The sequence below is a fragment of the Budorcas taxicolor genome, chromosome 16, assembly GCF_023091745.1.
Source record: "Budorcas taxicolor isolate Tak-1 chromosome 16, Takin1.1, whole genome shotgun sequence".
Classification (NCBI taxonomy): Eukaryota; Metazoa; Chordata; class Mammalia; order Artiodactyla; family Bovidae; genus Budorcas; species Budorcas taxicolor.
Genome location: NC_068925.1, coordinates 4,884,446 through 4,908,196, shown reverse-complemented (window position 1 = coordinate 4,908,196; position 23,751 = coordinate 4,884,446). Strand labels below are relative to the sequence as shown.

The window sequence follows — 23,751 nt, the reverse complement described above, 5'->3', positions numbered from 1 at the left end:
CGGTACCCAGGCTTTCCCTTCCTAAGGTGTGTAAAGAAGGATGACGTGGAAGGGCCCACTCGCGTGTTCGCCTTTCCACTTTTGTCTCTGGCTGGCTGTGTGTCCGCCAGACAGCATTTCTCAGTTTCTCTGTGGATGTGGCCATTTCCGGGCGGAGGGTGTGGTGCGATGTGTAAATTACGCGTGTGTGCACAGGTCAGCGTGTACATTGTTTGGGGGGCCCTGCGTCAGGTCTGTGTGTCACACCCACATAACTCGTTCCTATTAGACTAAACCATCAGATAATACCGCCCCCAAAGCAGAGCCCACTGTTGAGCCAGTCTGTCACGAACTGGGTCTGTGTACTGTAGATAAACTGGGTAATTGGACTCTCCGCCTCTTCACCCAAAACAAACACTCACAAACCGCCCACCCCGCCCTGGAGCGAGTCCCGGCCCGTCATCCGGATACGCGGCTCCGGGGCCCCGTGTTCCCCGAACAGCAGGCCAGGGGGCGCGCGCCTGCCGCCGGGCCCTCTCCCTCCCCCGCGGCCGGAGCACCGAGGCTTACGTAAAGCGGCCGCGGGGCGCACGCGGCTTCCCGCGCAGGTGTGGCGGCCGCGGGGAGGCTGGGCGCGAGGCCGCCCCCACCCCGGCGGCAGCTCGGCTGCCGCCGCCGCGGCTCACTTGCTCTCCGCAGCCGCCTGGGTGGCGGCGGCGCGCGCCGGGCAGGACGGCGCGCCCCCTCCCCTGCGCCCCGCGCCGCTCTCGCGTAACGCGCTTTCCGCGCCCCGCCGCCCGCCGCCCCCTCCGGCCTGGCTGCGTGAGCGGCGCGGGGCGGGGGCGGGAGGCGGCGGGCGGGGAGAGCCGCGGGGCGCGGGCGGCGGCGCCCGGAGGGGGCCGCTCCTCGCTTCGCCGGGAGGCCGCCCGGCGCCCGGCGCGCAGGGGCCCTCCCGGGCCTCCGCGCGCCCCCAGGTCTCGGACCCGCGGCGGACGGAGCGGAGCCGGGGAGACGCCGCCGCGTCTTCCCTTGAAAGTTGGCCGGGGCGGGGGCCTGGGAGGCCAGGAGGCCGCGCGCGGGGCCCCCGCCGCCCTTGATTCGCCCGGCTCATCGCGCGGGGCCGGGCGCGGACGCCGCCGGGCCGCCGAGTCTCGAGGGAGCGAGAAGCGCTGGCCGGCGTCGGGGCCCTCGCCGCGGGGCGGGCGGCGGCGGACGCCAGCGAGATGGAGACGGCGAGGGGCGGCGCGGAGTAGCCGGCCGACCCGGGCTCGCTCCGCGCTCGGCGGGGGCGCGGCGGGCGGGGCCCCGGGACTGCCATGGAGGCGCCCGCCGTCAAGGACTTCCAGTGGAAGCGCCTGGCACCGCTGCCGAGCCGCCGGGTGTACTGCTCCCTGCTGGAAACCGGGGGGCAGGTCTATGCCATCGGGGGCTGTGACGACAATGGCGTCCCCATGGACTGCTTCGAGGTCTACTCCCCCGAGGCCGACCAGTGGACCGCCCTGGCCCCGCTGCCCACAGCGCGGGCCGGCGTGGCGGTCACCGCCCTGGGGAAGCGGATCATGGTGATCGGGGGCGTGGGCGCCAGTCAGCTGCCCCTGAAGGTCGTGGAGATGTACAACATCGACGAGGGCAAGTGGAAGAAGCGGAGCGCGCTGCGCGAGGCCGCCATGGGCATTTCGGTCACAGCCAAAGGCGAGTGGGGCCAGGGCTGAGGGCGGGCGGAGGAGGGGTGGGAGGCCCCGGGAAAGGGGTGGAAGCCAGCCCTGGATGAGGCCACTGTCACAGTTACATGGACACTGAAACTAAAGACCCGCTGGCCTGGTTTCATAGGTGGGAAAACTGTGGCTCAGGCAAGTGAAGTGTGTGGTAATTCCGCATGATGCCAGAGCTCCACCCCACCCCAGCAGCCTCCTCCCAGCAAGGTGGGCAAGCCGGGCCGAGGGGAGAGCCAAAGGGGAGATCCAAAGGGCACTCTGTCGATACCCCTATGGATACCTTCATTCAGCAGAATGGTTGGGCCTCCCACCCACAGCAGCAAATCCCTGGAAATGTGCCTTGCAGGTGCCACCACCTCCAGACACATATTTGGGGTCCTGGGCCTGTTCATACCATCTTCATACCATCCCCAGGCCCCACAGGGAGGGTCTTGGGACCTGATTCCAGGATCGTCTCCCTACAGTCTGCCTCCTAATCTCAGAGGTACTGATGAGTAGAGACCAGAACGTTTCTGAGGTTCAGGCTCCTGCAGCTTCTTGCCCAGGTTCACTAGGTTCTCAGGGCATGCGAATGCTCACCACATAGCTTTATGCTTTTTATCTCAGTTTCTCCAAGCTCATCCTGTCTTTCTTTTCTGGCCTGGTATATCCCAGAGCAGGGAAGGGGCCCTGGAAACTGTCTTTCTAAAACACAGTTTTATGGGAAATGGCCCAGTAGGAGTTAGGAGACCCCAAATGCAGATCAGACAGGCTTAGAGGTTTGCACTCTTACCTCCTTCTCTCGAAAAATTATTTCAGCTGCCTGTCAGGTCTACTGTTAGGTCAGAAATCAGTATTTCTTGAGTACCTGCTCTGTTCCTGGCACAGTTCTAGGTTCCAGGTGGGAAGGAAGGAGGCAGAAGATCCGATCCCTGCCTTTAGGAGCCCAGGTCTTACCAATGAAGATCAGACAGAGAAACTCACGAAGCCCTCAGGGCAGAGTAGCCAACAGAGCCTCCTGAACTCCCAGTAAGAAAGATGGAAGGCCTGGAGGCCCATGGGGAAATGGAGAGGGAAAGGGGAGCCCTTTATCCCCAGGCCTCAAGAAGTGGTGCTGAACGGTTAAGAGTCCTTACCATAGGTGCTTAATAGGTATTGACCCCTTTGACCCTCAGAACTTGTCTGATGAGGCAAGTAGTACCACTGTCCTCATTTTACAGAGAAGCAATGTGGGGCCCAGAGAGGGTGAGTAACTCGCCCAAGTAACAGCCTGCAGGTGATGGTCCAGTCTGTGCTCTTAACTGTGGCGCTGAATGGGCTCAGCAGTTAGTTTACTAAAAATGTACACGCTCGTGTGCCAGGCTTTATACCAGATGCTGGGGCCACAGATTAACAAATTTCCAGGACCTAACAATCTATTGAAAGAAACATACAAAGGTTATCCCAGTAACAGTGGCAAGCAGGGTGGTGGCCACAGGAGCCACCACCTTCAGCCCAGCCTTGCAGTTCGGGGACACCAAGGTGATTCTGAAAGGGTGAGTAAGAATCGGACGCAGAATTGGTAGTGCGGAGTGGAGGGGCGGGCTCCCAGCTTCAGAGGTATAGGTGAGCACAGCAATGGGAGACGCAGAGTGTGCTTAAGGTGACTGTCTCTTCAGCAAGCCCCATCTCCTAGCCACAGGCTAGGGTTGGGATTTGTTTTCTCTCTTTAGCAAGATTGGAAAGTAGAAAGAAGTACTCATTCCTGTAATTCTCTTGAAAAATAAAAGCCTCTTAGAGCCAGAAGTGGTGAGGACTGGCCTCTAGTAGACAGAACCCCGAGCAGGGATGGGTCCCTGGGAGAAGAGGGCTCTGGGGGTCGGGCTGTGTCCTGAGCGGGCTGCCTGAGGTCCTGAGGTGAGGGGAGCTTGGAGGCTGCGCGGCCTCCCCGGTGTGCTGTGTCACCTGCGGCCACAAGCAGTAGAGAAGCTCTCCTGTCCTCAGAGTGCCCAGCTCGCTGCCTGCTCAGAGCTTCTTTCATCCAAAGCCTCTCTCTCCTTCACCCCTAGCCCTATCCCATTCGGTGCAAGCTGCCTCCTGGAGCCCACGAGCTTTCCTGTGTGTCCAGGAGGATGGCCTTCCCCTATCCAGAGAAAGAAAGGGACAGCAGTAGGCCAGTGTCCCGCAAGGCCAGTGGCAGCAGGGCTGGCCTCATCTCCAAAGGCTCCCTCCAGGCCTCGAGTTCTGGTCTGGGAGTGCCTGGCATCAGGCTGCTCCTGGAGGGCGTCAGGGAAATACTGTCCCTCTTTGGCATCTCTCTGGCTGCCCAGGAAGGAGAATGGGGGGGACAAGACCTGCAAAGGGTTGTCCAGGCCTGGACTCCACTGCAGTCTACCTCTGGGCATGGCTTGGCATCTTGGGCTTAACCAAGGGCCAAGCACCAAGGAAGGTAAGGCACGTAGGCCTGACGTGGTTTCAAGAAGACCCAGGCTTGAGTGTGGCAGGAGCTTTTAATGGTGCCACCAACCCATTCTCTGGCAGAGCAGTGGTTGGGAATGTGGCCGGGTTTCAGTGCTGGGATTCAAGGGGTTGACAGAGCCTGGCCAAGGTAGTGGCTGAGTGCCATGGGCCTGTCTCACGGTGTCTGCCGTGTGGCCTTTCTCCTAGATTATCGCGTGTACGCAGTGGGCGGGATGGGCCTGGACCTCCGTCCGCACAATCACCTCCAACACTATGACATGCTCAAGGACATGTGGGTATCTCTGGCCCACATGCCCACTCCGAGATACGCCGCCACCTCCTTCCTCCGAGGCTCCAAGATCTACGTGCTGGGTAAGGACAGACTGTCTGGCCCATGTCCATCTCTTCTTCCCTTCTGGATCAGTTCCTGTTGGAAGCAGTGTTTGTGAGCCCAGCATATCCTGGGCTCTGGGGTTAACCACACTGCCCCCCATGCCTCAGGGAGCTTCCTATGTGATCAGATAACAGTGAGAGGGGGAGCCCAGCCCCAGCCCCCGGCTCACTCTCCTACCCAACCTGTGCCCTGCCCTGGCCTCCAGGAGGACGGCAGTCCAAGTATGCAGTCAGCGCCTTCGAGGTCTTTGACATCGAGACTCGCTCTTGGGCCAAGTTCCCCAACGTCCCCTGCAAGCGGGCCTTCTCCAGCTTTGTGACCCTGGACGACCGCTTGTATAGCCTGGGGGGCCTGCGGCAGGGCCGGCTCTACCGGCAGCCCAAGTTCCTCCGGACGATGGATGTGTTCGACATGGAGCAAGGTAAGCTGGACACCGGGCCCTAACGACCCACCTCCCTTCTGCCCAACCCCCACCTTACCCCCATCCCACCCGTCTGCCCTGGGCCCATTTACCCAGAGGCGTGAGCCCTTCAGAAGTCTGAACGCTCCTCTCTATTCAGGGCTACTCTTGGGATCAAATTCTTTCATCTGTCCAGGGCTCCCTCTGATTGGCTGGCTGTTTTTATCAAAGCCTTTCCCAGCTGTTGTTCCTTCTTACAACATCCAGCCAGGGCCAGGTGAGGGAGGGCTTTGAAACAGAAGGATGCTGACTGGGACACTCTCCGCCTTTCCAGCGTAAAGTCTGTGAAGACAGAGGTGGGACAAGGTGATTGATGATAAGAGCTTATGGTTCCTTGGCCTGCAGCAGGCATGGAGAGGGTAGGTTGAGTGCCATTTCACACGGCAGGAAGCACTGTACATGCCCTGAGCATACAGGGTAGATGGAGTCGAGGTGCCGCTCAGGGTGAGAGCGGTTTGGCACTCGTGCGTATCTGGCAGGGGCAGTCAGCATCTCATTCTCTCTGTGTTTCTCCTGACATCGCCCACGCCTGCAGGGGGATGGCTGAAGATGGAGCGTTCCTTCTTCCTCAAGAAGCGGCGGGCAGACTTTGTGGCCGGCTCGCTGAGTGGTCGGGTCATAGTGGCTGGAGGGCTTGGTAAGGATAGAGCCTCCAGGCTGCGGCCTGGTGCTCCGTGGACTCTGGATGTGCATGAGCAGAAGAGGGTGCTGGCTCCTGGCACACTGCCTGCCTACCAGCTGATTCCAAAGTGCTCTGTTCCTCCCAGCCTTGACATCCCGCCTCCGTGGGTGGGCCTCAGATATGGTCTGTCTGTGCTCTTACATGGGGGAAACTGAGGCTCAGAGAGCATAAGGGACATGCTGAGAACCACAGGACACAGGCGGGCAGAGCCCAGGTCCCCGGGGGCCTGTCCCGGGAGGGCTGGAGGTAGAAGGGATTGGCTTTGGTCCTCTTTGTCTTCTCCCTGGACTCTCAGCTCTATCAGGGAGAAGGAAAGCAGTCTGATCGAATCAGCTGTTCTGATGAACTCAAGATTTGTTGAATGAGCCCTCCCAGAGATCAGGGAACTTGGATGGTGGTGTCCCACCATCAACTAGGGAGCAATAAGTGGGCAGTGCGGCTCCTGGGAACCCAGAGTTTATTCAGTGTGGGCAGATTCCCCGACTTGACGTGAGCTAGACCATGTGAACAGCTTCCTTCGTCACGGGCAGGAGACAGGCAGTAGTGTCTAGAAACGTGTGGTAAAAGCAGGCGGTGGGGGAAGAAAGCTGAGTCTTTCATCTTGAGGGGATGGAAGGACCGAGAAGGCAGGAAGGGCAGAGTGGCTGTTTGACAGAGGGTGGGGAAGGCCTGCGGCCCAGGGAGTCCAGGGTGCTGGGCTTCTGCCTGTGGTTCCTGAGGGAGGCGGGAGGTGGGTCACCTCCCCCGGGGCGGAGGGAGGGCGGGCGGGCAGTGGGTCACCTTCTGCCTGTGGTTCCAGAGGGAGGGTGCAGGTAGGCCCTTCCCCGGGGCGGGCTGGTGGCTGGATGCTTGGTGAGGCCCAGCCCCTTGCACTTTCAGGGAACCAGCCCACAGTCCTGGAGACGGCTGAGGCGTTCCACCCAGGGAAGAGCCGCTGGGAGGCCCTCCCCGCCATGCCCACGCCCCGCTGCGCCTGCTCCAGCCTTGTCCTCAGGAACTGCCTGCTGGCCGTGGGCGGCGTCAACCAGGGTCTGAGCGACGCGGTGGAGGCCCTGTGTGTCTCGGACGCCTAGCTGCCTCTGGGCCGGGCCACAGCGTCCCGGACTGGGCCACCCGCTCTGAACAAGAGTTGGGGCCACTTGCCCGGGTACCAGCTCCTGTCCGCAGCCAGTCGGGTCAGGCCCCGGGGCTCTAAGTGACCTCTCCACCTCCAAACCCTACCAACCCACGGAAGCTGGAAGACGTGTCTGGGACGCGGCCACCCCTCCTCCCCACTGGAGCCGAGATGGCCAGGGCGGGGAGTCCTCACTTATGCTCAGGCAGAGAAATGGACGGGAGCGCCTGCCCCTTCCCCGCTGTGGGCTCACCTCTGCCATCTCCTGGGTTCTGACCCAGAGCATGGCTGCTCACCGCTGTCCTTTCCCTGGCTCTGCACCCATCCGAGGGTCTCCTGGGATGAAAAACAGACAAGGGCTGTCCCAAAGCCCTCTTGCCTCCCTTGGTCTCTGTCTCTTCCCCGTTGGTGGCTGGCTGTGGGCCTGCCCAGAACCTCGTCTGCTCAGCAAGAATGGCCCTGGAGCTGGAGGCGGCTGGCTTGGGAGGGAAGTCGGGTTCACGGGGGCCGGCCCAGGTTGGCCGCCCTGGCCGAAAAGGACCGGTCCCGCTTGGGGTCCTGGTGGGAATGTAACGACGTGGAAGGGACAGACTGCTAGCCCAGGATCTGCTCCCCACCCTTCTCCTCACCCCGTTTCTCCTCCGGGCACCCCTCCCCGCCAGAGGCCTGGCCGTGTGTCACTGATGGGCCCGGAGCACTTCCGTGTGAAACTTGCTCACTGACACTGTGGCATCCACATCCGTGAGGGGTGGATTCGCTGCACCCTGGTTAACAGCAGGAGCACAATGATTAAACCTATATTCCTGTTTTCCGTGGCACCCTCATGTGGGGGTCGGGTGGATGGGGTCTGGATACTTGGAGGGGACCCCAAAAAGCAGTCCCTCTGACGTTCTCAGGCCACGTGGCACCCTGAGGGGCCACTCGTTCTCGGCTGCTCACTCTGAGAAGGTTCCTCCTTCGAACCACCTCATCCCGATCAGTCGCCTCACTCCTAGGAAAACAGCACGCTTTCCGTCTCTGCAGCGTTGACGCGCCGTGCGTGTGCTGGGAAAAGGTTGCACTCGTTAGCTGACCTCTGTCAGATTACTCTCGACCTGACCTTTGTCAGGCCTAGCCTCATCTCATGCAGCTCATGCTCGTTTCTGTTTTGCCCAGAGCAGAAAGAGAATAGCTGACTGATGTGAAAACATAAAGGATGTGCCTCCTTTTAGCTGGTACAGCACCTCTTCCCGATTCCAAGTTGTTCTTAAAAGCTGTGCTAACACCAGGACTACAAAGATGAAAAAATACCTGCCCTGGAGGAGCTGTGGGGCAGTCAGCACTCACTACGCAAGGGTATCATCATGTCTCTTGAGGCAGGAACACCTGTCCGAGGGGCCAGGGGGAGCCTCCTGGAGGAGGTAACCCCTCCACCAAACCTTCAGAGACAAGGGGACCCAGGCTCTGGACAGGATGGGGTTTTTCTTCCCTTTCTCTGGGCACCTGCTCTTCTTTACTGGGCCCTGGAAGGACACTGCCATCTGCTGACCAAGCTGTTCCTTCCCACCCTAGCATTGCATGGCAGCGGGTGCCCCCTGGTGAGCAGACTGCGGGAGGCCTTCCCCACTGCATCCAGACCCCCGCCCCACTTTAGTTTAGCCCTCTGAGAGACTGTTAGGAAAGGGGGCTGTGGAAGCCAACACTGTGAGGAATGGCTGATACATTAGGGGGAGCATTGCCAAACCCAGCCCTGGCTGCCTCCTGGCTCTGCCCTGCCTCCTGGCTCTGCCCTGCCTCCTTCCCTCTCAGGGCCTCCCCAGGAAAGGTATTTACAACTGGGGCCCCTCCACCCTTTCTGATAGGAAGCCTAGCCTGTGTGTAGGGGGCACCAAATGGCACCAGACGTGGATTGGACTGAGGCATTTCAAATACTTGGGGTTCCTTGGGGGTACAGCCTGCCCCAAAGGTTCTTCCCATCATGAGAATAGGGGACTGACCGCTGGAATGTGAGGGCCGTCGGACTCAAGCTGGTGTCTGCTAGGATTCACCTGTTGGAGTCCGCGCTGGGAGGACTGGGGGAGCTCACTGAGGAGCGAGGGAAATAGGGGGTATCAGGAGCATGCGTCGCAGCTGTGCCCTGTGGAGGGCGCTCAGCGTCGGGTCCAATGGCCTGGTGCCAGGCCTCAGCCCCTCTCCACTGGAGCCCTTCTCATCCCCATACCTCGGCCTGGCGCCAGGCCTCACCCCCTCTCCACCTGAGCCCTTCTCATCCCCATACCTCTCGGGGTCCCTCCGCTTTCTTGTCTCCGCTTCCCAGCCTGTAAAACAACAGCAAGGACAGTGCCATCTCCCCCCGGTGCTTCAGTCCTCAGGTTACCCCTGGAGTAGGCAGCATCCTTGTATTTTGCTCTTGAGACAGCTAAGGCTCCAAGAGGTTATATAACTTGTCCAAGATCACAAGCTAGTAAGTATCTGAACCAAGTCTGACTCCAAAAGCTGTGACCAGAGCACTTCATTGCCTCAAAAGCAAAAGCACATAGAAAAAGGGAGACAGTCAGCTGTACTGCACTATGTAAGGGGCTCAAAATGGCAAACCTGGAAAGATAAAGGCTTGGTTTCCTGAGGAATGGGTGTTTTCTGCTGTTGAGGGAGAGGCAGAAGTGTTCTCAAGCCACTGGGGGACAGCACACACACAGAACCCGGGGAGATGCAGGCAGTGCTGGTCTGGGGGCCTTACATGCCTTGCAAAGGGCTCTGGACTTGATCCACATAGGACACTGGGAGCAAATTAAGGATTTTGACTGGAGAAGCATCATGGGACCGTCTTCTGAGAAAAATGAAGTGAGTAAAATCACCAGGGCATATCTAAGATCACAAAGGACCCCAGTGGGTTTCCCCAGGGTTCCAGTGGCAAAGAATCTGCCTGCCAACACAGGGCACACAGGTTCAATCCCTGGTCTGGAAAGATCCCACATGCCAAGAGCAGCCAAACCTGCGAGCCACAACTGCTGAAGCCCACGCAGCTCAGAGCCCGAGCTGCTCACAGCAACTGGAGAGAGTCTGTGCGCAGCAATGAGCACACAGCACGGCGAAACGGGGACAATAATAACATCAGGTAGTTAGGACAGGGAAAAGGAGTCCAAAACGGCGGTGGCTAAAAGACAAGGAAGAGAAAAGCCCACGGAGGTAGAACAGAGGAAGGTCAAAGGAAGGTCTGAGGACCGAGTGAGCACTTCAGTAGAACAGCAGGCCTGACTAAGCCCAGCTTGCAGAGGGCAGGCCCGGGGGGAGAAAAACGTATAAAAAGAGAAGCCAAGGGGCTCTCCGCAACCCCCGCCCAGGCCGCTCTTCGCTCTGTGTCTGGATCTACGTGCCCTCACGCCTCGAAGATGGATTTTCCCGCTATCTTCTAAATAAAGTAGAGCTGTAACACTGATTTGTCTAAGAGCTATAACACGGTCTGTTCGAGAACTGAGAGCTATAACAGGGTCTGTCCAAGACTCGAGAGCTGTGACATGCCGAGGGGGTTTTAATGTCCGTCCCTCCAAATCTCTGTTGTGACGAGACAAAAACCAAGGAGCATACACTCACCAGACAATAATAACAATTAAAAAAAAAAAAAAAGAATGAAGCCCAGTTAGTGTTGGAGTCCTCAGAAAAACATGTGGGCCAAACCCTTCAGGCCTCCTCTGGAGGGAAGTCCGACTGCTGCTCCATTGCTGCTCTCCCCCAGAATTTCTTTCTGATGATCTCTTGCATTTGATTGAGCTTTCTGGCCCAGAGAGACCCTCGCAGGAGATGGGGTGCCATCGGCCTTTTCCCACCTCCAGCTTGTGGAAGAGACTAAACCAGCAGCCCTGTGACTAAACTGAGCAGCAGTGCAGCTAACAAGTGATGGAACGGCTAACAAGTGACAGGAAGGAGATTCGAATTCAGCTTGGGGGCGGAGGGGCATGCAAACTTCCTCCCCCACCGTTCTGAGCTCTGCAGGAAGACATGGCACCCCCATCCCCACCCCGACTCCCAGTGTCCGCAGAGCAGGACCAGTGCTCAGGTCAAAGGCCTCCAACTCCAGAGAGCTGGAGAAATCTGCTTGGTGAGATCAAAGAGTTGCGTGGGCAGGCACCTCTTTTTGGAATTAAACAACTGCAGAAGCGAAGGCAAGAGGCGGAGCACAGGCAGGAGCTGAAGAGGCGGCTCATAAAAGCACGCAGACAGGTCGGGCAGGTGAGTTTCCTAGGGCTGCCATAACAAAACACAGCAGACTGGTGCCTTCAAAAACAGCAGAAATGTACTGTCCCACAGTTCTGGAATGGTGGGGGAGTCGGGGGGGGGCGGGGGGGGGAGGGAGGAGTCTCCTTGCCTGTTCCTAAGTCAGAGGGCTGAGCCGGCCTGCGAAGGCGTCCTGGGGAGCCTGCTGGAATAACTGGGCCTCAGGGGAAGCGGGGATTTGGCGCCAGAGCGCACAAGGGAGTGGGGAGTGATGTGAGAAAAGCTTGGAAGGCAAGTTGGAGTCCATGCAGACCTGGAACGGTGGATGAGTGCCTCAGAAGAAGGGCGATGGTTCAGCCAGTCCAGGCACGCCCCTCCCTACCTAAGGTGCAGGAAGTGACAGGGGTGGGGGGTGGGCACAGGGGGAGCTGATCTCTGAGCAGGGCCCAGGCCAGCTGGCTTGAGAGCACAGTGTCTCTACAGAGCCTGGATTCTCCCTCCGGGTGTGACCCTTCAACGCTTGAAACTGTAGGCTGTTTCCCCAAATATTCCAGTTCATCTGAGCTCAGCAGGCAGGTGTGTGCCTGGTGTGAAGATGCCCTGGAGCCCACGCTCCTGACGGCCCGGAGCGGAGCACTGAGAATCCCCCGGCCGCAGCTCAGTGGCCAGAGTGGCCCTCTTTCCAAGACCAAGGGAGCCTTTACAGGTCTCCGCACTTGGCATTTCACCCCAGACGAGCTTCCTGTGACCCCAGCCAGCAGGCTCTGGGCCAGCCAGACTCCTGCACATACGCATACTCACAAACATACACACACGTGCAAGCTCATACGCATACACACACACACATACACACATCTTTCTCCTTTTTCCCACCTCTCTCTCTTTCATGCTCACACACACCTCAAACACCCACATACCCCTCACTCTAACACAGACCTTAACGCACGCACACATCTTTACACTCACATAATCACTCATGCTCACAGACACGACTCACACACTTCCCTCTTATGCTTCACACTTGTCTCATACCCTTACAGTATAGCTCACCTCACCCATGCCTTAAACTCATACTCACACACCTCAAACACACCTCACACTTTTACACAGTTGCATGGACCCCACGTGCTGGTGCACACATTTTCTCACATGCATTTACACTCTTACACACACCTTGCACTCACACATATAGCCCTCACACTTATGCTATGGTACACACCCTGGGAGCAGGTGCCTGGGCTCAGAACCTCTTCAGTGTGGATGGTGAGTTGCCAGCGCAGGAGCACCCGCTGCTTTGACATCCACCCTGCGCCCCCTCCAGAACCCCCTGCAAAGTTTGCCGCAAAACAGCCAGAGGAACGTTCACGCCCTTGTTTCCCTAGGAACTTGGGCAAGACTGGGATTCTTCAGTTTTACAGGAAACAGAGACCCAAAGGAGTCCTGTGATCTCCCCATTTCATCACGTGCTCCATAAATAGGGGACCAGGTCTTCCCTGAAGTTGAACGGTTCTATGAAGACCTACAAGACCTCCTAGAACTAACACCCAAAAAAGATGTCCTTTTTATCATAGGAGACTGGAATGCAAAAGTAGGAAGTAAAGAGATACCTGGAGTAACAGGCAAGTTTGACCTTGGAGTACAAAATGAAGCAGGGCAAAGAGCTAATGCAGTTTTGCCAAGAGAACGCACTGGTCATAGCAAACACCCTCTTCCAACAACACAAGAGAAGACTCTACACATAGACATCACCAGATGGTCAATTCCAAAATCAGATTGATTATATTCTTTGCAGCCAAAGATGGAGAAGCTCTATACAGTCAGCAAAAACAAGACTGGGAGCTGACTGTGGCTCAGATCATGAACTCCTTATTGCCAAATTCAGACTTAAATTGAAGAAAGTAGGGAAAACCACTAGACCATTCAGATATGACCTAAATCAACTCCCTTATGATTATACAGTGGAAGTGACAAATAAATTCAAGGGATTAGATCTGATAGAGTGCCTGAAGAACTATGGACGGAGGTTTGTGACATTGTACAGGAGGCAGTGATCAAGACCATCTCTATGGAAAAGAAATGCAAAAAAGCAAAATGACTGTTGGGGAGGCCTTATAAATAGCTGTGAAAAGAAGAGAAGCCAAAAGCAAAGGAGAAAAGGAAAGATATAAGCATCTGAATGTAGAGTTCCAAAGAATAGAAAGAAGAGATAAGAAAGCCTTCCTCAGTGATCAATGCAAAGAAATAGAGGAAAACAACAGAATGGGAAAGACTAGAGATCTCTTCAAGAAAATTAGAGATACCAAGGGAACATTTCCTGCAAAGATAGATGCAATAAAGGACAGAAATGGTATGGACCTAACAGAAGCAGAAGATATTAAGAAGAGGTGGCAAAAATACACAGAAGAAATATACAAAAAAGAACTTCATGACCCAGATAATCGTGATGGTGTGATCACTCACCTAGAGCCAGACATCCTGGGATGTGAAGTCAAGTGGGCCTTAGGAAGCATCACTATGAGCAAAGCTAGTGGAGGTGATACAATTCCAGTTGAGCTCTTTCAAATCCTGAAAGATGATGCTGTTAAAGTGCTTCACTCAATAGGCCAGCAAATTTGGAAAACTCAGCAGTTGCCACAGAACTGGAAAAAGTCAATTTTCATTCCAATCCCAAAGAAAGGCAATGCCAAAGAATGTTTAAACTACTGCACAATTGGCATTCATCTCACATGCTAGCAAAGTAATGCTCAAAACCCTCCAAGGCAGGCTTCAACAGTAGGTGAACCGTGAACTTCCAGATGTTCAAGCTGAATTTAGAAAAGGCAGAAGAACCAAATTGCCAACATCCGTTGGATCATTGAAGAGGCAAAAGAGTTCCTGAAAAACATCTACTACTGCTTTATTGACTATGACAAAGCCTTTGACTGTGTGGATCACAAAAAACTGTGGAAAATTCTTAAAGAGATGGGAATACCAGACCATCTGACCTGCTTCCTGAGAAATCTGTATGCAGGTCAAGAAGCAACAGTTAGAACCAGGCATGGAACAACAGACTGGGTTCCAAATCAGGAAAGGAGTATGTTACACTGCTTATTTAACTTATATGCAGAGTGAAAGTGAAAGTGAAGTCACTCAGTCGTGTCCGACTCTTTGCGACCCCATGAATTGTATCAGGCTCCTCCGTCCATGGAATTTTCCAGGCAAGAGTGCTGGAGTGGATTGCCATTTCCTTCTCCAGGGGACCTTCCCGACCCAGAAATCGAACCCAGGTCTCCTGCACTGCAGGCAGACGCTTTAACCTCTGAGCCACCAGGGAAGCAGAGTACATCATGCAAAACGCTGGGCTGGATGAAGCACAAGCTGGAATCAGGATTGCCAAGGGAAATATCAGTAACTTCAGATATGCAGATGACACCACCCTGATGGCAGAAAGTGAAGAAGAACTAAAGAGCCTCTTGATGAAAGTGAAAGAGGAGAGAGTAAAAGCTGGCTTAAAATTCAACATTCAGAAAATAAAGACCATGGCATCCAGTCCCATCACTTCATGGCAAATAGATGGAGAAACAATGGAAACAGTGACAGACTTTATTTTCTTGGGCTCCAAAATCATTGCAGATGGTGACTGGAGCTATGAAATTAAAAGATGCTTGCTCCTTGAAAGAAAATCTATAACCAACCCAGACAGCATATTAAAAAGCAGAGACATCACTTTGCCGACAGAAGTCCACATAGTAAGAGGTATGGTTTTTCCAGTGGTCATGTATGGATGTGAGAGTTGAACCATAAAGAAAGCTGAGCTTCGAAGAATTGATGCTTCTGAACTGTGGTGTTGGAGAAGACTCTTGAGAGTCCCTCGGACTGCAAGGAGATCCAGCCAGTCCATCCTAAAGGAAATCAAGACTGAATATTCACTGGAGGGACTGATGCTGAAGCTGAAACTCCAATACTTTGGCTACTTGATGTAGCCAAACAGCTGACTCATTAGAAAAGACCCTGATCCTGGGAAAGATTGAAGGCAGGAGGAAAAGGGGACGACAGAGGATGAGATGGTTGGATGGCATCACCGACTCGATGGACATGAGTTTGAGCAAGCTCCAGGAGTTGGTGATGGACAGGGAGGCCTGGTGTGCTACAGTCCATGGGGACACGACTGAGCGACTGAACTGAACTGAGGTCTTCCCTGCTCACTTCACATGCTCAGCACACGCACTGAGCAAGCGTATGGAAAGATCCTAATGCCCAGTCCCAGTTCCTAGTTTGCCCAGACAAGATGCTCCTGGCTCCTGAGACTTTTGTGGGTTTTTTTTTCATGCAAAACCTCCCAGCCACCTACCTCCCCTGAAGAGGAAATATCTGACAGATGACTCAGAAGGTCAGTGGGGTGAGGGGCTAGAGGCCAGAAATGTCTGAAGACTTGATGCCTAAGATGACGCTTTAGAAATGATGGGTTTTCTGGGTGGCTTCAGGAGAGCTCTGTCTCTCTCAGGCTGGTGGGGTCACTCTCCCTTCCCTGCACCGTCCAAGTTGCTGCTCCGAGGTGACGAGGTGGACGGGGAGTTCCCGGCTTGCTGCTGGCGGCCTTCTCACCTGCTGGGGCCCTAACTGGGCCGTCCAGATAGAGGTGCGGCCATCCACTATCTCCAGGACTCATCTGCCTTATCTGGAGGGCCCGAGGGAGCGCTGGGGGTCTGACAGAAAGTTGAGTCTGACTCTCTGAGGTCTCAACTCAGGTTAGCAATTCACATTCTTAACAACACATGTTTATCAGGGAAGACCAATTGCCAAAGCCTTTCCCAGCCTCCCGGCTCCGGATCAGCACCCCATCTGTAGAAGCAGGGACTGGATTGGAGCTCCCCTTCCAATCTGGTCTTACCTCAGACCTCAAGCCCCAGCACCTCAGGGAAGTCGACTCAACCCTGGGTGGAAAACGACCACCTCATCGCTCTCTTCCAACCTCCCTTGCCCACAACAGATCATGGCTGGATTCCCCTGCCTTTGGGGAAATCGCTCCCGTCTACAAGTTCACCTACACGGTTACAGAGCTTAGACACCGTCCCCCAGCCCTCCTGGTCCTTCCGGTGATTCCCGGCCCCGGCTCCTAGGACCCTTCGCCAAAGCCCTGCCCTTCCAGCCACCCCTCTGCACCTCTGCCTCGGGCAGCCCCTGGGAGACCACTGGGAGCAGGCAGCTCCCTGGACCACCCCTGCCGCTTGCCTCCGCTCCCCGCCCCAGCCCGGCTGCTCCCAGAATGTAGAACGCCCCCTCCCTTGTGTACACCCACCTCACCCCCTGCACACAGGTTCCCCTCAGGACATGGCGATATCAGTGACCCTTGTGGGCCCACAATACTCTATGCCTAACCCTCGCTAGGCACCCAGAGCCTAAGTGTGTAACTGAATGGAATAAACGTGCAGCCAATGACTGAACTGAATGAATGTCAGACATCCAAGAGCACAGAGAGCACCAGCTTTGAGAATAACCTTTACAAAGCCCCCCATCCTCTGAGCACAGATATCTGACTGATGTAAGGAACCAGAGCTGGGAAATCAGCAGGATTTTAAATCCTCCTGCTTAGGGCTGGGTTCCCTCTCCCCTTTGCCTCAGGCTTTTCCAGAGCTATGCATGACAGCCAGCCCGTTAATCCAGGCTGGAGGTAACAGCCCCAGCGCCAGACTGTGCAAGCGTCATTGAGGGCCAAGGGAAGTGCTAGCTGCTGCTTTCCTTCCCGAGGGCCAGGAGCTGGTGACCTGGTGAAAGAATGTGCTTGGCTAGGGGTGTACATTCCAGGATCAGCTTGGGAGGCAAAGGGCTCAGGCCACGGGTGGGAGCCAAGCACGGGCAGATCCTCCTCCTGGGCACCCCGGGCACCCCGCCCACCCCTGCCCTGTGTGGACCTCCCCGGGTGCAGGGCGGCAGCTGTGGCTCAGGCCAGGAAGAGGAGGGCCTTCAGCCCCTTCAAGGGAACAGCATTTCAGTGGAGTCTGAAGTACCGAGTGCTGAGCCACAGTAGCTGCTAAGTCACTTCAGTCGTGTCCGACTCTGTGCGACCCCATAGATGGCAGCCCACCAGGCTCCACCGTCCCTGGGATTCTCCAGGCAAGAACACTGGAGTGGGTTGCCATTTCCTTCTCCAATGCATGAAAGGGAAAAGTGAAAGTGAAGTCGCTCAGTTGTGTCCGACTCTTCGCGACCCCATGGACTGCAGCCTACCAGGCTCCTCTGCCACAGTAGGCACAGCCGTAAATCCCCGGCCACTGGGGAGCCTTTTCCAGCTGACAGAGAGCATCTGAGTTCAGGATCTACTCTGATGGACAGGAACCTAGCCTCAAGGGGACTGAGTCAGCTGCCCCAGGTCACGTGGCCAGCATGGGGTGGGGCTCCTCAGTATGGAAACCCATTCTCTGGCTGCCATTCTGAGTCTCATGAACCCCCTGCTTCATCTGGATCAGCAGCCCTAGGATCTAACCCAAGGCTCTGACTTCACAGGGTCAGTGATGGATCAGTCAAATATGGGGTGTGAAAGCATGGATCCCTGTCAAGGTAGGAGTTTATTTTTATTTTCTTATTCTCCATCTCAGTCCATCAAGCATCTCAGTAACACGCTAGGGTTGGTTGGTGGGAAGGATTCAAACTTGGTGACTGGATACCCAGGGGATGAATCCCATGAGAGCTTTTGCCCAAGTCATAAGCTTAAGTGCTCCCCGCTACTTCCCAACCCCACAGCAACGCGAGTTACACAGCCTCAGAGACTGAGAAAAGAACACAGAAGTGAGGGGCAGAAAAAGATCTTCTTATTTAGCCATTAACAAATGAGGTAAGGAGGCCCCTTTCCAAAATAACTAGAAGTTCTAGACCTAAATTGACACAAATACCTACCCACCCCAACTCCCAGCTCTCAGAAAGAGCCCTTGTCTGCATTAAAAATCAGCAGTGAGAGTAATTCAAAGGCCCTCCTTTCCCCCAACCCCAGAAAGGCTGTTCTCTCCCTCCCCCAGCACAGAGCTCCCGCCTCCGGTGGTTTCCAGGACCACTTCCCAGCACTGGGCTTATCTGACAGTTCTTTGTCCCAGATCAGATCAGCTGTAGCTCAGGGAGTCTGATAAGCTCCCGTGCTGTCCCAGCTCCCATCCACAGAAACACATGCTTGGGTGTCTGCCAGAATGGGAGGGTGGGGAGGAAGGAGACTTGGGAGGACCAGAATCCAGCAAAACCCCGAGCAGGCTGAAGAAACATCCGTCTGACAGCTTCTCGTCTTGTTTCGTCCGACAGCCAGCCCACGGGGAGGTCATGAGGTGCATTTCAGGTTGAGTGAACTATGACTTAGCTTAGGCTACTGGAGACTTGAGCCAATCAGGAATCCTCTCCGGGCTTCCCTGGTGGCTCAGCGGTTAGGAATCCACCTGCCAAAGCAGGAGACGTGTGTTCTATCCCTGGTCTGGGACGATCCCACGTGCCGCCGAGCAACTGAGCCCGTGGGTCACAATTGCTGAGCCTGTTCTCTGGAGCCTGGGAGCTACTAAAGCCCGCAGGTCTTAGAGCCCAGGCTCAGCAACAAAAGGAGCCGCTGCAGTGAGAAGCCCACGGGCCCCGAGAGAGAGCAAGCAGCTCCGGTTCGCTGCCGCTAGAGGGAAGCCCGAGCGGCACCAAAGACGCAGCACAGTCAAAAACCAAGTACGTTGGAAAGAATCCTCTCCCAGCCAAAGCCTGGTGGCTGAGAGTGCTGTCTTTGGAGCCAGATTGCCTGGGCTCCAATCTGGCTCCACCACTTGCCAGCTCTGTAACCCCACAAAGGCAGTTACTTAATTTCTCTCTGTCTCAGTTTCTTCATCTGTGCAATGGGGATAATCATATGTTAGAGTCTACATAGAACTGTGATCAGGAGTGAATTCATTCATGCGGTGACGAGGGCACAGTGAGTGTTAGCTGTTCGAAGGGGAATGATTCTTTTTTTATATAATGTTATTTATTTTTGGCTATGCCAGGTCGTCGCTGCTTCACGGGCTTGTCTCTAGTTGCAGCAAGCGGGAGCCACTCTTCGTTGCGGTGCGAGGCCTTCTCGCTGTGGTGGCTTCTCTCGTGCCGAGCATCCTCTCTAGGGCACTCAGGTTGTAGTGGTTGTTTTGCCGAGTGGGGTCAGGAGGCTCATGGGTGATGATCACAGGCCCTTTTGGCAACGGTTACAAAGGTGCTCAGTCAGCTTCGGAGCTGATGTTGGTTCTGGGCTCCATGTCTGAGGCCAGGCTTCAGTGGGCTTAGCAGTTGCAGTTCCCAGGCTCCAGAGCTCAGGCTCAATAGTTGTGGCGCATAGCCTTAGTTGCTTCAAGGCATGTGGGATCTTCCCAGATCAGGGATGGAATCTGTGTCTCCTGCATTGGCAGACAGTTTCTTTACTACTGAGCCACCAGGGAGGCCCAAAAGAGAATAATTCTTATCCAGAGAGGTGCCAAGAGACAGGGCTATTAGTGGCAGAGTGGAGCTTGGAGCGCAGGGTGTCAGACTTCTGAGCCAAAACATTGTGTCAGGGGTAGCAGAAGGAACAGGGCTCCTGAGTTTCCTGTAGTGAGGCGATCAGTTGCCAGGTGGGCAAAAAAAAAAAAAAAAAAGCTGTGACTGAGATTTCTAACATGTTGCTAAATACCACAGGACAAGTTACAGCAGAGTCGAAATGGAACTCAGTTTTTTTAATCCAAATATCTTGCTATAGATGAAGAAACTGCCCTCCAGAGAGAAGGTCCTCAGCCATGACCACACATGGATAGTGGTAAAAGAGAAGCTGGAATTCAGGACTCCTCTAGTATCCTTGCCTGGAAAATCTCATGGACACAGGAGCCTGGTGAGCTGCAGTCCATGGGGTCGCAAAGAGTCGGGGCTGACTGAGCAGCTAACACTTTTTTTCCCCTGCCTGTGCCTCATAGCTTGCAAGGTTCCCCAACCAGGGATCGAACCTGGGCCTTGGCAGTGGAGCGTGGGGTCCTAGCCGCTGGACTGCCAGGGAATTCCCTGGAACCCAGTGTGGCGTCTGTGCCACGGCCACAGGTGCAAGGCCTTTCACCAAGGCCTCAGACATGGAGCCCAGAACCAACATCACCTCCGAAGCTGACTGAGCACCTTTGTAACGGTTGCCAAAAGGGCCTCTGATCATCACCCATGAGCTTCCTGACCCCACTCTGCAGAAGTGCCCACATCAGTACTCACCCTCTAGCGCCCTAACCAATCACCTATGCCAACTTTCCAGAGGGAATTATCTTTCTTTTGATAAGAAAAATTCACTACTAACCCACGAAGTGTCAGCTCTCTCTTGAGCCAGCTTGCTGTTCTAACTTGTGTCCTGTCAACTTCCCTGGGCTGTTAGGAGGTCAGCTGACTGTGCTCACAGCCCTCGCGTTATCTCTGGTCTTAATAAACCCACTCCTTTCTGCAGTGCCCGCGTTCGGGCTGCCACGCCACCCAGGACTCGGGTTCATCTATGTGTACTTTCCCTGCTGCTGCAGGTGGGAGACGGTGCAAGTTGTCTGGCTTGCAGAGAAGAGCTAGCTTCTCCTTGGTCACATCTTTCCTAGGCCTGGCCTGTGAATAACATTAAATTTCCCATTTTAATGGACAGCTTGGGGACTGTTTTCAGAGTTGGTAGCACAAAATTTCCCAAACTCCTGGTAAGGCTCATTTATTTAGATTATAAGTAGCTCATCAGTTCCATCTTGTATTTCCAGAGCCCATCTGGGTCCCACAAGACAGCGTGATTCTTAGGGACTTGAGCTGTGATGTCAGACTGATGGGGTTTGCCTCCCAGCTCTGTTACTTCTAGCTAGGGCTAGGTGGTCTTGGACATGTATATTGAAGGTGCTTAGAACCAGAACTGGCTCAATAAATGTTATATAGAAAGTAAAGTGAAAGTGAAAGTCGCTCAGTCCTGTCGTCTTTGCGACCCCATGGACTATACAGTCCATGGAATTCTCTAGCCTAGAATACTCGAGTGGGTAGCCTTTCCCTTCTCCAGGGGATCTTCCCAACCCAGGGATCAAACCTAGGTCTCCCGCATTGCAGGCAGGTTTTTTACCAGCTAAGCCGCAAGGGAAGCATAATATTATACCTAGCACTGTAGTTGCTCAGTACATATTTGTTGAATGAAGGAATGAATGAATGGCTCATTAAATGAACAAACTGCCTAAACAGACATATACTTGTGATGACAGCTTTCAATTCAGTTCCTCAGTCATGTCCAACTCTTTGCAACCCCATGGACTGCAGCACACCAAGCTTCCCTGTCCATCACCAACTCCTGGAGCTTGCTCAAACTCTCGTCCGTTGAGTCGGTGATGCCATCCAACCATCTCATCCTCTGTCGTCCCCTTCTCCTCCTACTTTCATTCTTTCCCAGCATCAGGGTCTTTTCAAATAAGTCAGTTCTTTACATCAGGTGGCCAAAGTATTGGAGTTTCAGCTTCAACATCAGTCCCTCCAATGAATATTCAGGACTTATTTCCTTTAGGATGGTTGGATCTCCTTGCAGTCCAAGGGACTCTCAGGAGTCTTCTGCAACACCACAGTTCAACAGCATCAATTCTTCAGCGCTCAGCTTTCTTTATAGTCCAACTCTCACATCCATACATGACTACTGGAAAAACTATAGCTTTGACTAAATGGACCTTTGTTGCCAAAGTAATGTCTTCGCTTTTTAATATACTAGGTTGGTCATAGATTTTCTTCCAAGGAGTAAGCGTCTTTTAATTTCATGGCTACAATCACCATCTGCAATGATTTTGGAGCCCAAGAAAATAAAGTCTGTCACTGTTTCCATTGTTTCTCCATCTATTTGCCATGAAGTGATGGGACTGGATGCCATGATCTTTATTTTTTGAATGTTGAATTTTAAACCAACTTTTTCTCTCTCCTCTTTCACTTTCATCAAGAGGCTCTTTAGTTCTTCTTCTCTTTCTGCCATAAGGATGGTGTCATCTGTATATCTGAGATTATTATTTCTCCCGGCAATCTTGATTCCAGCTTGTGTGTCATCCAGCCTGGCATATCGCATGATGTACTCTGCATATAAGTTAAATAAGCAGGGGGACAATATACAGCCTTGACACAGTTTTGAATCCGTCCATTGTTCCACGTTGGTTCTAACTGTCGCTTCCTGACCTGCATGCAGATTTCTCAGGAGGCAGGTTGGGTGGTCTGGTATTCCCATCTCTTGAAGAATTTTCCACAGTTTGTTGTGATCCTCACAGTCAAAGGCTTTGTCGTAGTCAATAAAACAGAAGTAGATGTTTTTAGGGAACTCTCTTACTTTTTCTATGATCCAACAGATGTTGGTCACAGCTTTGGGCATTCCAGAAAACATGCTAGGCTTGATTTTGTCAGCAGAGGGCAGCATTGAGTCAGAAACGAAGAATTCCGTCCCAGTTCTCTCTTCAAAGCCCAGTCTTGGAAGGCCGCTTCTAATGAGCGGGTTCACAATCAAGCAGTTCCTCTAGCCCTTGAAAAAGAAAGGGCCATCCTGTCCACCACCCGAGAGTGACAGTTACAGAGGGTTATAACTCAGAGCTCTGAGGAAGGGAAATACAATGATTGTGGTCTCAGGCAAAGCAGTGGTAAGCTGAGCCCTCCAGCTTGCACCAGCCCTTTTCCCAGAGAAAAGGAAAGAGGAGTCTAGGCATCAATACCCAGATAAATCCCAAGGCAGGAGATGCTCTAGGGCCTGGGAGCCCCCCCAAAGCTCAGCCCCCCCACAGAGCGCTCAGCTGGCCCTCATCTACCTCTCTCCCCTACTGCTCTCTCAGTACCGCCCCTCACTCACCCCACTACCCCATCCCTGAACGTCTTTCATCACAGTTTACTCTCCCTTTGGTCCAGCTGGCCTCCTGTGAAGCCCTCCCTCGAACCCCTGAGCCAGAATAAGACTCATCCTTTTAACCGTACATGGCATTTTGTGCCTGTCTCTTAAAAACAATACATACATTATTTAAATTTATTATAGTTTGTTTTCATCTGTCCAAGAGAATGACAGAAGTAACACTATAGATACAGGGATGTGAAATTTGTGATATGAGATGAGGCATAGGGCAATTGGTTGCAAGAAGCTGCTTATTATTTGGTTAACACATGAAAGTTTTTCCTTCATAATTTCTTCAAGCATTTAAGTGTTCCTCTTGTGCCCTAAATTTGTGCTAGTGGCCCAACCACCTACCTAGTTTTCTTATTTTTTATTTTACCTTTCAAAATTTTTATTGGAGTATAGTTGATTTACAATGTTGTGTTATGCGCTGGTCTTGAGAGCCTTCCCACTGTCTGCTTTGGATTAGATGGTAAATTGTTTACTTATCTTATATCCCTTGCTAAACTGTAAACTTCCTGAGAGCAAGGAGCTAATTCTTAATCATCCCTCAAGAGTCACCTGAGATCTATTTCTTTTCCAGGAGAACTGCTTTCCCACCACTCCCCACCTCACCCCCAAAGCATGGCCTTGATATCTCTCACCAGCCCTCCCACAGGCACCCTGCGCTTAACCCATCACTGCAGTCCTTACTCTGAGCCGTCTTAACATCCGCTCCCGTTGATATGGACCCACCCAGACACAGGCACAGATTGTGAAGTGTGTCAGGGCTGGGACGGATGTGTGTTTCTAATTGTCTTCCCAGCGAAGCATCTAGCAGGCTCAGTAAACCATTAATCCGAGAGCCCCTCACACCATGATCACCAAGGGTAAGCTCCTGTGCGCCCACCTTCAACCGGACGGCTCAGCTCAGCCCAGCCCAGCCGTCTAGGCACATCCGCGCACATGACCCAGGAATTCCCCGCTAT

The 23,751-nt window shown here is 54.1% G+C and overlaps 1 protein-coding gene across 2 annotated transcripts; it reads left to right on the top strand.

Annotated features, from left to right (window-relative positions):
- Positions 1–1,295: 1,295 nt before the first annotated feature.
- KLHDC8A (kelch domain containing 8A) lies at positions 1,296–7,538 on the top strand. Of its 2 annotated transcripts, XM_052653970.1 has the most exons (5): positions 1,296–1,671; positions 4,320–4,484; positions 4,712–4,927; positions 5,502–5,603; positions 6,528–7,538. In XM_052653970.1, exons 1-5 carry the CDS (start codon positions 1,296–1,298, stop codon positions 6,719–6,721), a joined length of 1,053 nt encoding a protein of 350 aa, XP_052509930.1. In that variant the 3' UTR covers positions 6,722–7,538. The 2 variants fall into 2 exon arrangements, with proteins under 2 accessions (XP_052509930.1, XP_052509929.1); XM_052653969.1 differs by lacking the exon at positions 6,528–7,538 and having other exon boundaries at positions 5,502–5,803.
- Positions 7,539–23,751: the final 16,213 nt, after the last annotated feature.